The sequence below is a fragment of the Cervus canadensis genome, chromosome 28 (assembly GCF_019320065.1).
Source record: "Cervus canadensis isolate Bull #8, Minnesota chromosome 28, ASM1932006v1, whole genome shotgun sequence".
Lineage (NCBI taxonomy): Eukaryota > Metazoa > Chordata > Mammalia > Artiodactyla > Cervidae > Cervus > Cervus canadensis.
Window position 1 is genome coordinate 44608515 of NC_057413.1, and position 17861 is coordinate 44626375.

Genomic DNA, 17861 nt, shown 5'->3' on the forward strand with positions numbered 1-17861 from the left:
TCCCACAGAGAGGCAGAATTCCCAGGAAATGCAGCGTACACACATGGAAATTCTGGGCAGAGTGAAAGGGTGTCACCTTGACTTTTTGCATTTCTTAATTTTGAGAACATGCATTTTTTCACATTATGGTGACGTATTTTTATTTTGTGGTCCTTGATGATTTCTTTGCTGCCCTTAACCAGGCTTTCTCTGGTCCAGTTGATTGGTGCTTGTTTTGGTACTTAAGCATAAGTACTTCATTACACCCATTTCTACTAAACCTCATCTAAGTTTATGATTTGAAATCTCTCATGTTTTCTGAAGCATCAGTAAGTGCACTCAGTTGGAATGGTATAGAGCCTGAACATACGACCCCTCTATTTTATTTTACAAACTGCTGGAAACGAGAGTTGAGACCCATGTGGGACACTGAACCTTCCAGGGCTGCTGCAGGTCTGCCGCACACCTTTCCGCAAACTAGAAAAAGGCACCCCTCTGTAAGTGTAAGCGCAACCATGGGCCAGTGAACATGGGGTGGAGAGTGAGGGCAGGCTGGGTGTCAAACCCACTCACCCTTGCAACTGAGCCCCACTGGGTGAAAGACCAATCATTAACCATGTTGCAGAGACCCTTTTCAACTTCTTGGGCTCCATATGCAGGAGCTAGGGTCTAGTATGAGATTTTTGTTGGGCACATCAGATGAAGGGCAGAGATTCAGGAAAACTGAGTAACAGCTTAGTGAAATATTAAACTCAGAAAAGAAAATTTCAGAGGCAGGTAAATCTGAATTTATGGAGATAATACACTGTATTTAAAAGTCTTGGAGTTGGACAGAAATGGACTTTGATCCCAGGCTGGCCACTTAGCAGGCCACCTCCCTGAAATTCCATTTTTAAAAAAATCTGCAAAATAATGATCATAGGATATTTCAGAGAATCTAGGCTACATCAATTGTAAGATCTGGTCTCATTAAAGAGGTTTTTTAAAATGAAAAGACAGCCAATGGATTGTTAAATGTTTCCTGATTTCAGAGGTGTTAAGACTGTAAAAATTGTGTATTTTAGAATCTATGACACATGTATAGACTGTGGTTCTTCTTTGTGGAGATTAAATGAGATAACGCACTTGCTGAGTTCTTGGCACGGCCCAGAGTCAGTGCTCAGTGAAGCTGCAGTGAGTGTGGCTGTTATTTGGAGCTGGTGACAGATAGCAACAAGAGAACAGACTTGACTGAGGTCTTCATAGCCTCCCAAGACAATCTGGATGTAGGGTGAGATACTAGAAGCCAACATGCAAGGGCAGGTCCAGAAGTAAACCTCAGAAGAAGATGAAAGTACAGAAGATGCACAATGGAAAAATGGTCCCACGTGCTCTGCTGATGGGAGACCCAGATCTGAGCAATGATCTTCCCAAGCCCCAGATGTGCAGGAGAAACACTTTTTTAAAGGGTGCTGTTCAAATGGTGGGCTAGCGGTCCCTGTTCGAAGGTGAAGCAGGAGAGGGAAAACTTCCAGAATGTTCTGTCAGCTTTTCTAGCATTTGGGTTTTCTTCTTCCCTGCTTACTGTTACATTTCCTGTGATTTCTGAAGTGATCACTGATTGGCTCCCTGGAGGAAACCCTTCTGTGCTACATTCTCTGATGGGTGTTTTCAGTTAGGCCTGGAGGGGTCTGTGGAGGGTGAACAGGTGCCAAGATGCATCAGTCAGGCTATTTCACCTGCCTCTGAAGCTGCTGGTTCCCAGACTGGGTAAGCGTGGGCCTCATGCCAAGGAACAGCCACTCATTGTTCTCTGATGCCAAAGACAATGCTGCCAGAGGTAGAGAAGCCCACGCCAGGATTCTAATAAGTGAAAAATGGCTTGGATTGTGCCTCTGCTTTGGAAGCCATCTCTTTCTTTCCCTGTGGTTTAATGGCATTTTTAGAGATATGATGAATGGAGGCAGTGTGTATATGAACGTGTGATGGAACCTATGATGGAAAGTGGCTTAAATGCTGTTGTGTATGGGGCAGGCAAATGCAATGAAAATAGCTCTTCTTTCAAAAACAAAGACTTCCTTATTTGGGGAGAAGATCCTGAAGAAATTAGTTATTTCTTCCATTTCTGACTTCAACTTGTTTCAACATCAGGACTGATGTAAATGGTGTACAGAGAAGGACAAAAAAGGAGTTTGCAGCAAGAGTTTAATCTACCCAGTTTGGGTTGGCTTGTTATAAGAAAAGAAAATAATATGGAAATTTTGGTTGAACGATTATGCCATGTAAAAATTACATATTATATGGTCACTCCTGAACTAATAACCTCTAGGGATTTTTAAGAATGAAATTCAGGGACTTTCCTGGTTGCCTAGTGGTTGAGAATCTGCCTGCCAATGCAGGGGCCACACATTTGATCCTTGGTCCAAGAACTAAGATCCCACATGCTGCAGAGCAACTAAACCCGGGAGCTGCAGCTACTGAAGCCCGGGCGCTCTAGAGCCCATACTTTGCAACAGGAGAAGCCGCCGAAAGGAGAAGCCTGAGCACCACGACTAGAGAGTAGCCCCCACTTGCCACAACTCGAAATAGCCCATGCGTGGCAACGAAGACCCGGTGCAGCCAAAAATTTAAAAATAAATAATATATTTCTTTAAAAAAAAAAACAATGAAATTCAAGTGGCAGCTCTAGATCACAACATCAGAGAAAAACCAAATTGCCCGAGAAGACAGTGGCAACCCGCAATCGAAGCGTGTGGCTAGCTGGTGTGTAGATCACAGACAGAGCTTCCCTTTCCCCTCGGCAGGCCAGTTGCACGTGCGACCCTAGCTTCTCACTCCAGCCCAAAGGTCTGGAGGGAGGATGTGGCTCAGCCTGGGAGCAGAGCTGAGTCATCACCCCACGCACGTCATGGCACATCCGTGCCACGCCCCCACCTCCGGGCTCTTCGATTCACTAAAGGACTTGTAGGAGGATGAAAATTCCACTTGATTTAATTTTTCCCTAGGAAAAATGCACTCAGGAACACTGTAAATCTCTTGAAACCAGTTTCCTTCAAGGTTGCCTTGGAAATTTTAAATATGTGTACAAGTTCCACCTTGTACTTCTTTAGTCTTAACCCTGTGTCTGAGATGCGGTGGTGGTGGTGGTGGTGGGGCTACTCGCTGTCGTCAAGCACTGTCAGGGGCTTGTTGTGTAAGGGGGCTGATTCTCAACGATCCACTCGCCTTGGCCCCTCCTTGGATCAAGAGCACATCTGAAAGATGGGTGGCCAGGAGGTGGGTTTTAAGGCTATTATTTGCATAAAATGACTTAAGAGTGACATTGGTTTTATTAGCACCACTGAATTACCAGCCACTTTCTCATTAGCAATAAATGTTTGAGTTTTAACATTGCTATGAACTCTGCTTATTATTATCCAGAAAGCACAAAGGTTTATTTGCCCAGGGCTTTCTCTAGTACATCTGGACCTTTTGTGTGTAAACTACAGACATATTCTCTGGAATACCAACTACAGCCTTCAGTTCCCTGGCCTGGGCAGCTGTGGGGCAGCCTCTGATTTGCCTAATCTCAAGAAATATGGCAAATTGGACCCATCAATGTGTGTTGTTGCATCAAAATTATGGCAAATTTAGAATTACTTGTGACAACAACTCACTGTACTCAGAGTGAAACACTAAGTAGATCAGAATGGGCCATTGGTGCCTTCCACCGTTTGTATATTTCATTAGTGTTGGAACAGCTTTAATTTGGTTTAGAGAGTTAGATGTTTTCCAAAGGCAAAACTTTATGTCACTTTTTGGGGAGAAATGATTCATACAGTGTCCTCCCCTCTTGTCTCTCCAGGAATGAAAACAGACCATCAGGTCCTATGAGTCCGATGACTCTGACAAGCTGGCTCTGAATCCACTCAGGCCCGTTTCCCCTTCCCTCATCAATGGTTTGGGTCACCGATCTCTATGAGAGTCAGATAAACTATGAATGTTATCTCTAGAAAAGTGCTCCTGACCCTGTTTTGTTTTTTTTTTTTCCAATATGGTTTTAGGGGTTTTGAGAATTCAGGCCAAGAAAGGAGTTTTACATAGGATTTTAGGAGAGACCAATTACACTGAAATAGTTACCAAGATTTTAAAAAGTTTTGTGGTATAGAAATAGCTATATGTGCTTTTATATAAGTGCATTAAATGACAAGGTCTACTGGTGAGTCTAATAACTACTGTAATTTTGAAGCACTGATGAGTATAAGAGATATTTTACAATGTCTGCCAACTGTGCTGTGAAATGAAAATGTCGGTAATTTCCACGGTGACAGGTGCTGCTATTTCTACTGTGGTCTGCTGCCGACATTCATCATTAGACGGAGCGCTAAACTGCAGCTAGAGGTTAGTGAAAATAAAGGTGCATTTTCCCTCCATCCAAGTTGCTGGACCTTAAGTCAAGAACCTCTGAGACCCTAGAGATTCTTGTCCTGGTGCAGGGCATGGCTCGGGGCTTGTTGGCCTCAGTTCTTTGTTCAGGCCACAGTAGAGAATGCAGGTGGAGAAGGCAATGGCACCCCATTCCAGTACTCTTGCCTGGAAAATCCCATGGACGGAGGAGCCTGGTAGGCTACAGCCCATGGAGTCGCACAGAGTCGGACACGACTGAAGCGACTTCACTCTCCCTTTTCACTTTCATGCTTTGGAGAAGGAAATGGCAACCCACTCCAGTACTCTTGCCTGGAGAATCCCAGGGACAGAGGAGTCTGGTGGGCTGCCGTCTATGGGGTCGCACAGAGTTGGACACGACTGAAGCGACTTAGCAGCAGCAATAGCAGCAGCAGAGAATGCAGGGCTACCCGGTTCCCTAACTGAAATGACCCCAGGCTATTGTGAGTTGCCATATTTTGTAGGAAAAGCCAAAAGCGATGTTCATAGTGGCCCTCGGCCCTGTCCTCACGTATGAGAGAAGAGAGGCTGGGACGAGGGGGACACGGGAGTCAGCTGTAAAAGGTAACTCCTGTCTTAGCTAGCACAGAGACGAAGCCACAAGGGACCCCCTTGGTGACGCTGTCCAGACTGGTAGATGGGTCTTGGTGTGTCTTCTAGCTTCAGGTGAAAGAAGCGTCTTCCTCTCACTTTGACAAAGATCTGAGGCACAGTATTACTGAATTTGCCTCTTGCCTTAACCTCACTTTTCCAGGGATGCTGACCTAAGTTGGGGTGCCCTGTTGGGCAGCCCAGGTCCTGGGAGGGCAGAGTGACTCATTTTTGCCTCTCATTCTCCTAGTTACGGAAGGAGATGAAATGGTGCTGAAAAACGCACACCTGGGCCAAAAACGATAAGTATAAGCTCTGGGAGGTGTGAAAGTGTTCCACAGGCCTTAAAAATGTGAAATGTCGCTGCAACAGTACAGTTATGACCAGTTGAGCTATTGCTGGAAAACACCAGGGACAAACAAAACTTGCTCATTGGGATGTTCAAACTCAGGCCTGTATGAGGATGAACAATTCAAGTTCTGGACAAAAGAAAGTGATTTCCCTGATGGATGGTGCGAGAGATGACAAACTCCCAAGGAGAGGTGCTCTCAAAGCAGCCTTCTTGGCAGGGACCTCCTGAAACTGGTCCTCATGGCTGTTTGGAAGCACATCATGACCTGATTTTCACCAGGAAAATGGCCTGTGAAAGAGGCTCACAGAGTGTCATCTGCTTACCAATTTTACTTCTTGCTTCATTTATGCTTTCTCCCAGGGCCTTCGCTTCAGAAAATCTGGAGGGGGGGAAAAAAAAAGAAGTGAGAGTTTAACCTTTTCTGTTCATCCTAAATTATGTTTTAAAAATAAGAGATTTCCGAGAGGTCTCTGTTATAAAACTTAATGGAAAGGGACATAAAAAGACAATTTAAATGAATGAAATATATTTGGCTTAAGAGCAGAGATAAAATTTGTATTAATTACTGGTGTCATGAATTTTTACTCCTCTCTTCAGTGTAGAACTTCCTTCTCATAATCTCTAATTTACGGCTTTTGATTTCTAATGTTTTATGATACAAGGAAACCAGAGTAAGGCAGGGCTGTATGCCTTACGTATGGTGTTCTATTAATCATAGTACCAAGATCTTAGAGTCAAAGCATACTTAAAGAACTTTTTTTTTCCTGATAATTTTTTTTTTTCTGACTGGTAAAACATGGCTGGTCATGAGGCAGATTCACGCCGTCATCAGTTTCTATAAATCAAGTTGTATGGGACGCAGCCACATGGATTCCTGGGTTTACTGTCTAAGGCTGTTCTCACACTGCAAAGGCAGTCAAGCGGCTGTGACGGAGACTATGGTGCCTGAAGAGCTGAAAATATTTACTATCTGGCTTTTTCCAGAAAAAAGTTTGTTTACTTTTGTTATAGGTGATGTTAAACCACATTTTGGAACTATCAAAGCAAGAAAAAAAAAAAAAAACCCTCAATATTCCCTACCCAGAAGTAGACCTATTCTGAGATCTAGTCTTCTTTCTAGACAGTTGTTACAAAGTTAAGATCATATATATATATATATAGTGCTTTGATTTTTTTTTTTCATTTAGCATTGTAAGTCCTTCCCTATGTTCTTAGAAACTTTTCCACTATCTTTAGATGGCTGCCTACTAGTCCCCCAGATGCTGTGTTGACATTTACTTAATGACTCCTTTCTATTTTCCAACAGGTATTCTTGAGAAGCCCCCTGAGAACCCAGTCTTATGCTGGAGAAGTGTAGAAATGACCTATACGAAAACCATACTGTCTAGGCCTACACACAGTGGGCCCTTAGGAAATGTTATTGCTCCACCCACAAATCTTTTGGATCCCAGTAAATCCTAGATGTGCTATTGCTTCATCCATAAGCACTTCAGTCCTGCGGGATTTTGTTAGAGGATGTGGGGAGAAGAGGGCTCCCAGGTACGGGAAGACCAGAAGTGAAGTCCAGAGGGCCCAGGATGCCCTGGGCTGGCTGGGAAAGAGGCGTGAATTACGTCACTGCTATTTTCCGACTGTGTCTGCTTGGCCGGAGACTGTGGACAGAAGTTTCCAGGGAGGGGACTAAATTTTCTCCCAGTGTTAGGTTTCTTGGGACTCCCCAGCCTGGCTCCTTATTAACAGTGTTCAGGCTCATCCCAGACAACATGTGTCCCTTCTGCAGCTCAGGCTTGTCAGCTTCTGGAGATGAGTACAAGCCCACTGGATGCCATGCAGACTGAACTCAGCTCAGCAAACATTCGTAACGTGGGCGGGTCACTGTGCTGGGCTCTGGGGGCTCACTCTGGCCTCTGCCCCTGGGCAGGTAGACTGAGGCCTTGTCTGGGCCACTCAAATGAGGACTATCTTCATCCCTTAAGCTCTGCTATGTGGAGGGGGCGGGGGGCTCTGACTGTTGGTGGGTGCCATGTCCATCCTCAACACCTGCGGTTTCATGGCATTTGATAGTCCTCCACAGCCCAGTGAATGACGCCTCTGACGGCCTGTTCCACAGACTTCTGGAAGCTTGAGATTCTTGGGAATGAGGAAACGACAAGAGGCTTTCTTTGCAGCAAGGCTGCAAAGCTGCTGAGATTTATATCAGGGCTGGAGGAAACCAGGGCAGAGCTGGAGAAGGGAAGATCCTGAGGGCAGAGAGGGCCATCTCCACAGAGAAGCCCTCACAGGCATGGAAGGGAGCACCCCCCTTCCCTGGCGGTCACCCACACGTGTTGGGGTGTGGGGCCCGTGGCGAGGAGCTGCTGAGTGCTGTGGTCAACTGTCTTCAAAGAGCCGCCCCACGCCGGGCTGGCAGACACGGCCGGGAAGTCGTGGGCTGTAGTTCCAGGCTCTCTGCAGCCCAGCGCCAAGCTAAAAAGGGCTTTCCCACTGGAGAGGTGTGGGCTGAGGGCTGAACCGTCTCCGAGAGACTGTTTTCCCTTCGCTCGGCAGCTGTCGCCACCCCAGGCCACCCCACCCACATGCTTTCCTGTTCCTGGGCTGTCAGGACAGACTCTTGCCTGAGGAAGCCCAGCCCTGAAGGAGAAGGAGGGGAGTCAACAGCGATGAGACGATGAGACATGAGACATGGCTCTATATTCCTGCTCTGTTCCTCCTGCATCTCCACACCCCTCAGCCCGGCTCCCTCGGAGCCACCCCCTTGCCTTCTTCCTGCCCCAGCCTGAGTTCTAGACGAGAGAATTCATCTACCTTGAGAGAACCGCAGAGTGAAAACAATTCTCTTCCATTGGCTTCCATGTTACATCATGTATCTCCCTGGTTTTTTTCCCCCTCTCTCCCTGACTTTTGCTTCTCAGACTCTTTTTCAGACTTTTCTTCTGCAATCTGTTCCTTAGATGCTGGTAATGGTCAGGATTTGGGCTTCCCTGGTGGCTCAGGTGGTAAAGAATCTGCCAGCAATGAAGGAGACCTGGGTTCAAGCCTTGGGTTGGGAAGATCCCCTGGAGAAGAGAATGGCTACCCACTCCAGTATGCTTGCTTGGAGAATTGCACGGACAGAGGAGTCTGGTGGGCCACAGTCCATGGGGTCGCGGAGTTGGACACGACTGAGTGACCGACACTTTCATTTTCTTCAGTGGTCAGGGTTTAGTCCTAGACCCTCTCCTCACAGCACCCGCTCTCTGGGCACTCCACTCAGGCCAGTGCCTTCATTGGCCACCTCTTCAGTCGCCTCCCAGATCTCAGTCCTGCTTTATTTTCTGTCTATTTGATGCCCTGCAGATAACTAAAACCCATGGGATCCAGAGCAGGGCTGAGGACCTTCCTGAAGACCTCCTTGCTTTTCTCTCAGGGGCTCATGCCACTAACCTGCACACCACACCAGCCTTTGCCCTTCTCTCCACCAGCCCCTTCACTCAGCCCTGGAGCCTTGCCCCCGCTCTGTCCTCAGTACCTACCCTGACATCAGCCCTGGAGCCTTCACTCAGCCCTGGAGCCTTGCCCCCGCTCTGTCCTCAGTACCTACCCTGACATCAGCCCTGGAGCCTTCACTCAGCCCTGGAGCCTTGCCCCCGCTCTGTCCTCAGTACCTACCCTGACATCAGCCCTGGAGCCTTCACTCAGCCCTGGAGCCTTGCCCCCGCTCTGTCCTCAGTACCTACCCTGACATCCCACTGAGCTTCACCCTGCGCCACCCGCCCTGAGAGGCCGCTGTCTTCTCTCCCCCATACCACTTCACCGCAGCTTGCTCGGCTCCCTGCGTTCATGCTGCCTGCCTTTGGGCTATTTCCCACATTTCAGTCTTTGTCTTCTCGGCTGGGGTGATTAACATCATGTGTTGATTATTCATGGAGTGAACGTCCGAATGCGCTTCCCCATCAGAAAGACTGGGTCTGTATCTATGCCCTTCCTTTCCCTGTTGACTCATTCCTGATATGATACCTTGGCTGCCTCTGTTATATTGTGATGAAGATCCAACTTTCATTTCTATTACACTTCTTAAAATACTAAAATTCCTTTCTATCACGTCCCCTTTCCCCATCAAAATGACTGCCCTCTTGTCACCCACCAAGGGGTTCCTCCGCGACTCAGGAAGCTGCTGCTACATTCACTACTTCTAGGAAGCAGTTCTCAGGTGGCTTTCTGGGCCGCTAAGGTTTCTCAAAGTCAATGTCAAATTGTCATTCTCAAGCCAAAAAAAAAAAAGTCTTTTTGAGTACCATTTTTATGGCTAGCGTGTTTTAAAAAAACTGTGGGGAGGCTGAGAAGATTCTTATCTAACCTTTGCTCTCAGAGTTCATAATTCTAGTTCAGCAGACAAGGTGTAAATACAAAAAGCAAATGGAAAAATAATAAAAGGTTAAAACTGAAGTCTAATAGGAACCAGGGAACTCCTCTTTGGGGTGGACTTTATTTCCAGATGATGGTGTTAGATTTGTCGATGCTCTTGGTCCAGGTTTCCTGTTGGTGTGATTTGTTGCTCTAGTCTCTATCTAAAGAAGTCAACTGGGGCCGGGGGGGTGGGGGGGTGGGGGGTGGTGCTTTTCTTGGTTTCGTTCACATTATCAACGCCTTCATTTCCAATTGTGGCTGGCCTCCCCATTGATTTACTCTTTTGTTACTGAATGGGACCCTGTGACAGGGGATTCAGTTTGTATGAGGGACCTGTCACAAAACAAAGTCAGCTATGTGGTGCCTGGGCACTGCAGTTAGCCAAGGGTGGGGCTTCCAGCCTCCCTTCATGCTATTATATACTGTGAGGATGAGTCATGCCTGGAAAATGTAGTGATTTTCAACTGCACTTCTATCTGAATTGTCTCCTATTGAAAAGTCCAGCTTAAGAATTGGCTCACGTGCTCCAGTTTACTGGAGGGCAGATATCCTATTAATGTGGCAACATCTTGTTTCTGTTGTCACAGGCAGGCAGCACAACATTCCCCGGGCTGGGGGCAGAGCTGAGACGTGCTGGCAAGAAGGGGTAGAGATCCCTCCTACTAAGCGACGCTGATGTCTGAGCCACTCCTGCAGCTCCGAATCAACTCCCGCACTCTGAGGGAATTCGAGTCATCAAGAGTCTCTGTATTTGGGCTTAGAAGCTACTTGCCATTGGCTAACGGGGCTGAGCTGGACCGAGGCTTGTGTGGTTGGGGGGTGGTGGTGGTCCTAAGCCCTTCTTTTCTGAACTTTTCCAGCACCATGGTGCAGCACTAGAGCCATGGGCTGGCAGAGTTACTTGATAAGAGAAGTAGTGAACAAAATGGGAGAGCCCAGGCCCGTGGGTTCTGCTGGCTCAAGATAATCAGAAAGGTAAGGCTTTCTAAGAGGAAGTCTATTAGAAGTAGAGTTAGGGAACAGCAATTAAAAAAATTTTTTTTTTTTTTTAAATTTTTTGGCTGGGCTGGGCAGCATGTGGGATCTTAGTTCCCTGACCATGGATTGAACCCTCGGCCCTTGTGTTGGAAGCGCAAAGTCTTAACCACTGGATGGCCAGGGAAGTCCCAGGGAATAGCAATTTAACCACCCTGGGGAACACCCTTCTGGCGCATGTCTGTATTCCTAGGACCCGTCATTCCTCCAACAGATGGTCCATGTGATGCTCTTGGTCACTAGAGGGACTGAGAGCAGATGGGTGGATGGGATCAGGGTCATGGCAGACCGTTTCCTAAAGAGATGGAGGCCTGGAAGTTTTTCACACTTGATTTCAATGTCTGCTATGGGAGCACTAGTTGTAGTTACTTGTTTTCTATAAAAACATCTCCCTTTGTCCTCTGCCATAAGAGTCATGAGCGTGTAATATCTGCTAATTGAATACTCTCTGTGACTGCAAAGATTCCCATCCTGAGAAAAGAGTAGGACCTGGCTTACACTCCCTGGTCCCAAATATTCCTTTAATAATTGGGAACGCTGAGCAGATGTAGACATTTTAAAAATGTGGGCTGGTCCGCTGACTTTTCATTTGATTTTAAAAGACTGATTTACTGCTGGGAAAACCTCTTCTCAGAGGGGAGCTTTGTGTGAGTTGCATTAACTCCTTTGCTTTAGGGCCTTGAGGAAGATGGGACCACCATTCGAACCAGCCTGTCCTGTGCGATTTCCATGTGTGTGAGCCCAAAAGCACATCTGTCATGTGGCTGTCAGAACTCCACTGTTCCAGAGTCAGTGAACTCTGTGCTGGAAATCCATACATCCTCATCTTTGCCAACAGCCCCCAAACCCATCTCCCGCTGGAAAGAGACCTAAGCTCAAGAGTACAAGCCTGATCCAGGAACCACACCAATTCCAGAACAAGAGAGATGACATATTATGTTCTTTCTCAAGGTCTCTGGACAAGCTAAGCTCTCTGTCTGGCCAGTGGTTTTCAAACCTGGTGGCACGTTGGAGTCCTGAAACAAATGGATGCTCGGGCTCTACCTAATTCAGTGAGAACATCCGGGGAGTCAGGCCCAGGCTCTGGCGGCTTGTACAAGCTCCACGGGTCAGTTTACCATGAAGCCAGGGTTACGAGGTCACCGGTATGAGCCCTGAAGCCCCAGATGCGGACATAGCTGAGAGCTCCAATGAAGTCACTGGACGAGGCAGCTGTCCTTCAGCCTGATGTGTGTGTCTCCAGACAAACAAGGTGTCCTGCTCCAACACGTCCAGCTGAAAATACACGGCCTGGACCCAGGGAGAGGTTCGGAAGGTGTGTGAAACCCCCTGGATTCACAGGCTCAAGTCTGTGTAGGTGGGCATATTCCATTTTCCTGGAAACAGAGTCCTCAATTTTCACTAGACTCCCTCTGTTTTCTCCCTGTGTGAGTGCTAGTTGCTCAGTTGTGTCGGACTCTTTGTGACCCCATGGACTGTAGCCCACCAGGCTCCTCTGTTCATGGGATTCTCCAGACAAGAATACTGGAGTGGGTAGCCATTCCCTTCTCCAGGGGATCTTTCTGACCCAGAGATGGAACCCAGGTCTCCCACATTGCAGGCAGATTCTTTACCATCTGAGCTGCCAGGAAAGCCCACCTTCTCCCTACTCCTTGTTTTATCCATCTGTCACTCACACGCAACGTCGGGCTCCTGTTCTGCTCTCTGCAGAGGGAGCCATCCTTACCGGTAAGATAGGCTGAAGTATACTCTTTTGTTTTGTTGTTTTTGTTTGTTTTGTGTGCAGAGAAATATCAATAACCTCAGACATGCAGATGACACCACCCTTATGGCAGAAGGTGAAGAGGAACTAAAAAGCCTCTTGATGAAAGTGAAAGAGGAGAGGGAAAAAGTTGGCTTAAAGCTCAACATTCAGAAAACTACGATCATGGCATCTGGTCCCATCACTTCATGGCAAATAGATAGGGAAACAGTGGAAACAGTGTCAGACTATTTTTTTGGGCTCCAAAATCACTGCGGATGGTGATTGTAGCCATGAAATTAAAAGACGCTTACTCCTTGGAAGGAAAGTTATGACCAACCTAGATAGCATATTAAAAAGCAGAGACATTACTTTGCCAACAAAGGTCCATCTAGTCAAGGCTATGGTTTTTCCAGTGGTCATGTATGGATGTGAGAGTTGGACTGTGAAGAAAGCTGAGTGCTGAAGAATTGATGCTTTTGAACTGTGCTGTTGGAGAAGACTCTTGAGAGTCCCTTGGACTGAAAGGAGATCCAACCAGTCCATCCTAAAGGAGATCAGTCCTGAGTGTTCATTGGACGGACTGATGCTGAAGCTGAAACTCCAATACTTTGGCCACCTCATGCGAACAGTTGACTCATTGGAAAAGACCCTGATGCTGGGAGGGATTGGGGGCAGGAGGAGAAAGGGACGACAGAGGATGAGATGGCTGGATGGCATCACCGACTCGATGGACATGAGTTTGAGTGGACTCCGGGAACTGGTGATGGACAGGGAGGCCTGGCGTGCTGCGATTCATGGGGTCGCAAAGAGTCAGACACGACTGAGCTGAACTCATTTATAATTTATAGAGACTGTGATCTTACTTAGTGCTGTCCTGTTGGCATGTGCTCAGTAATCCACCGCTGCCTGCCGCACCCGACTCCCCAACAGTGGCCAGCACGGAGCACCCCCAGCCTTCTACCTCTCCACTTCCCCAGTGATGGACGCCCCCGGGGTTTCCAGCCCTCCTCAGCCCTCACAGCAGCAGAGCTGCTGTGAACATCCTCTCTATGGCCCCTTCTGAAGCTGGGAGAACTTCTTGGGAGCTACAGTCGGCCCTCTGGATCCATGGGTGGAACTTGTGGGTTTGGGGGCCAACTGCACTACTCATTTTAGCTAAGGGACTTGAGCACGTGTGAATTTTGGTATCTGAGCATGCATGCTTAGTCGCTCAGTCATGTTTGACTCTTTGTGACCCCATAGACTGTAGCCCGCCAGGCTCCTCTGTCCATGGGATTCTCCAGGCAAGAATACTGAAGTGGCTTGCCATTCCCTTCCCTAGGAGATCTTCCCCACCCAGGGATCGAACCTGGGTCTCCTGCAAAGCAGGCAGATTCTTTACCATCTGAGCCACTGGGGAAGCCCTGGGTATCTGTGGGGGGTTCTGAAACTCATCCCTGCAGGTACTGAGACACGCTGGCTGTAAACCCAGAAGGGTAACTGCTGGGTCACAGCGGTGGAGACCCTCCTTGGTCAGCAGGGCTGCTCGGGCCTTCACTGGACTCCTCCAGTGATCTGGGATGCACGCCCCTGAGGGTAAACGCCGTCGGCTGACGGCAGGGCTGGGCCGTCAGTGCTGCGGGCCTTCCCTTTTCCTTTTCCTGGCTCTGCCTTCTTTCCTGTTGCCTGCGGCAGCGGTACCTACTGAACCTTCACCACCGTCCTCAATCTCTTGTCCTGCTTCAACTTCTTTTTCCACAGACAAAACGGAGGCCATCTTTAAGGCGCCCCCTCTGCTTCTAAATGCATCAACGCCAGTCCATCTTGCTGTGTTTCTCTATTCCGCCTTCCTTCCGGGTCCCCCTCCCTCTGAGGGTCCCCACTGCCCGGCTCCCTGGAGCCTTGCTGGGTCAGCCTTTCCCTTGTTCTGTTCCCCACTTTCCCGCCCTCTCTGTTTGTCCCCCCTTGCTCCCCCCCATAGCTTGCCTCTGCCTGCGGCCTATATATAGGCTTCACCAGTCCTCCTGCTGGAAACAAACCTCTGTCCTCCTCAGGCTACTTCCTGTTTCCCTTCCGCAGAAGTCTCCTTCCTCTCAGCTCTCTGAGCACGCTGCAGGCCCTCCCTCATTTGCTCAGGTCCTTCTCAGCTGCTCCTTCCCTCCTTGAACCCAGTTCCGGCCCTTTCAGGGCCCTTTCAGCTGCCGACTCCCCCGGGATCACTTCTTTCTGCTGCCTCCAGCTTATTACTTCTTAAGTTTTTGAAAACAAGCTTTATTTATTTGACCTCTTTTTCGAATTTTTGGTACCAAAGAATTCATTTGCAGGGCAGCAGTGGAGAAACAGACATAGAGAACAGAAGAGGGGTAGAGAGGGTGGGATGTATGGAGACAGTCACGTGGAAACTTCCATCACCATATGTAAAATAGATACCCAAGGTGAATTTGCTGTGTGGCCCAGGAAACTCAAAGAGGGGCTTTGTATCAACCTAGAGGGGTGGGATGGGGAGGGAGATGGGAGGGGGCGTATGTATACCTATGGCTGATTCAGGTTGAGGTTTGGCAGAAAACAACAGAACTCTGTAAAGCAATTACTCTTCAATTAAAATATAATTATATTAAAAAGTGTTTTTGGCTGTAGCTTGTGGCTTCCCTGGTGGCTCAGATGGCAAAGAATCTGCCCGCAACGCAGGACACCTGGGTTCAATCCCTGGGTTGGGAAGATACCCTGGAGAAAGAAACAGCAACCCACTCCCAGTATTCTTGCTGGGAAATCCCATGGACAGCCTGGCGGGCTACAGTCCATGGAGCTGCAAAGAGTTGGATATGAACTGAGTGACTAACACTTGCGGCATATGGGATCTTAGCTACCTGACTAGGGATTGAACCTGCACCCCCTGCATTGGAAAGCAGAGTCTTAACCACTGGACCACTGGGGAAGTCCCTTGTGCCTATTTCTTTGTAGCATCTGACACCACTGACAACTTGTTTCTGGGAGCCATTTCCCCTCTTGGCTTTCCGGCTGGTCTTTCCTGGTGGTTCTCCTCTCTTCTCAGCTCCCTCCCCTTCTTTCTTGAAAGCTTCCCCTAAGTTTCTACCCTCCAGGCTCTTGTACTTTGGGCTGTTTCCTTGAGAGAGTTTGTCCCCTTCTCATACTTCCTTGAAGCATTTATAAACATATGATTCTCAAACCTGGAGCTCATTTTAATTCAACAAATACTTTTTGAAAATGTTCTGTGTGCTGCGATGCAGAGTCACACATGACGTCTGAGAGTTTGCAGTCTAGAACCCTCTCTTTTAAACTCTAGGCCCACATGTCCAGTGGTGTTTTCTGTTTGCAAACTCTGTTTGGAGCTTGAGGACATGCGCTGAATTCAGGCATTAGCTGCAACAAATGATGCACCTCTAGGCTTTTTCTAAAGGGTCCAGAGCACAGGCTTTGCTGGACAACCTGTCAACAAATGGTGCTGCCTGCTCTCCTTCTGGCTGGGAGAGGTGTCTGGGTCACAGGACATGTGTGTATATACACGTCCTGTGACCAAGAAGTACTGGGCAGCTCTCCAGAGCCGCTGAGGGCCTGGAGTTCTAAGATGTGGCGTTTGGTCTGTGTTGTTTAGTCACTAAGTCATGTCTGACTCTTTTGTGACCCCAAGGACTATACAGCCCACCAGGCTCCACTGTCCATGGGATTTTCCAGGCAACAATACTGGAATGGGTTACCATTTCCTTCTCCATTTGGACTGTAAGCACTTTTTTCCCCCCCTTGCCTTTGCAGCAGTGAAATAGCGATAGAGTCCCAGGCTGCTGGGAATTACTGTCAGATGAGAGGACTGTATGCAAAGTGCTGTTGTATACAGCCCCTGTTCTGACGTTGCTGATGACCCAGCTGTACTGGGATAATGAGGCTTAATACATGGAAGAGAAGGGTACCAGGCTGGACACAACTCAACCACCGTGAAGCTGCACACACCCTGGGCCCTTCGCTCAGAAACCGGACTGGGCGGATGAGAGAGGGCAGAGCAGCAAGTTTTCTGGAGGCTGGCCCGGCGAAGCCTTGGAGGACCAGCTGCTCTCCGCGGCGGCCTTACCTCTGCTTCAGAATCTGTTTGTTGTCTTCGATGGTAACGCTGTCAGCATGGTCCCTCTTGAAAATCTCAAAAGCCTCCTGGCGTCCTAACGACATTTCCTCTCTCATCCCTGTTTAGAGACACAGGGAAATGGCCTCAGTGACGGGATGGAGGTCCCATTAATTCCATTGTCACTTTAGTCAGACCTCAGAGTCAAGCCTGGCTCTGGAGGCCCACAGCAGAGAGGCTCCTGACCAGGAGGTGGCCCCAGGCCCTTCCAGCTGGCCACTGCCACTCAAGGAGGAGGCACTTCCAGGGAACCCGCTGTGACCTGCGGGGCCTGAGCCGGGGCCTCCTCGTGACTCTTGCGGGGCGGAGTCTGGAATGTCTGGTCAGAGGAAATGAAAACCAGAGCCCCAAGACTTGGATGGCTGAGGACATCTGCCAAAGCACTTTTGGCCATCATTCGGGGCCATGTTTCTCCCCATTCTCCCGTTCTGCCCCATTTGGGTTTTCTGTTAAATTTCACCCTGAATTTTCAGGCATCCACTTAAAAGAAGTATGGTCCCAACTGAAAGACTTAGAATCGAGAAAATTCTGCCCTGAGCCTCCATGGAAGAACCCATTCTTGTTTCCTGGGTCTAGCGAGGGACCCCAGTTCTCACTCCAGAGTGAGGTTCTCAATCACAAGACCCACGGGTGGACAGTGGTGGAAGTTCCTCCTTCACAACTAACTTCAATCTCCTGGGTCCCTGGAGCCACTACCAGCTGAGTGGGGTGGCTGGGCCCTGCTTGGTGGGGCCAGACTCTGAAAACAGAGTCAGAACAGCCAGGACCCTGGGAGTGAGCGAGGGCATTCCTGCCCTGAGGCCTCTTCCTCGCAGCCTCTCAGGGTGAGGCTCCGGGCAGGTGTGGGGCCCATGGTGAGGGCTGCTTGCACAGCTGGGTTTTGGATGAATCTATGGAGTCGCTTTCTGCCCGTGGTTCCCTTTGGTGTATTTTCATCCACTTAACTCTATCTTTGAAGCCCTGGCTGCGTGCCGCCACCTCCGTGGAGCTTGCCGTGAGCCCCAGACTAAACAAATCCTCCCTCTGCTGTTTCTAGCAGCGCGTCTGTGACCTGCACAGCCCAGCAGACACTGCCACCCCACGGGACAGGCCTTTCTCGTGCAAAGCACGTCTCTCAGGAGGAAGAGATAATATGTTTCGTGAGTCCCCAGTGTCTTGTTCAATGTCTGGCATTTAGAAGGTATACAACATATGTCTGTTAAATGAATCAGGTCAGGCATGAACCAGGAGGGATGCAGAACCTTGCTCTCATTGCCATG

General features: G+C 48.6%; 1 protein-coding gene across 1 annotated transcript in view; it reads right to left on the reverse strand.

The window, feature by feature from the left end:
* KIF6 (kinesin family member 6) overlaps positions 1-17861 on the reverse strand; it is a 393571-nt gene that overhangs the window by 69247 nt on the left and 306463 nt on the right. Inside the window, exons 14-15 of the mRNA XM_043450851.1 lie at positions 16555-16663; positions 5650-5705 (exon numbers count right to left, since the gene is read on the reverse strand). Of these exons, the coding sequence (XP_043306786.1) occupies positions 5650-5705; positions 16555-16663 (165 nt within the window). The remainder of the gene's footprint in view (positions 1-5649; positions 5706-16554; positions 16664-17861) is intronic.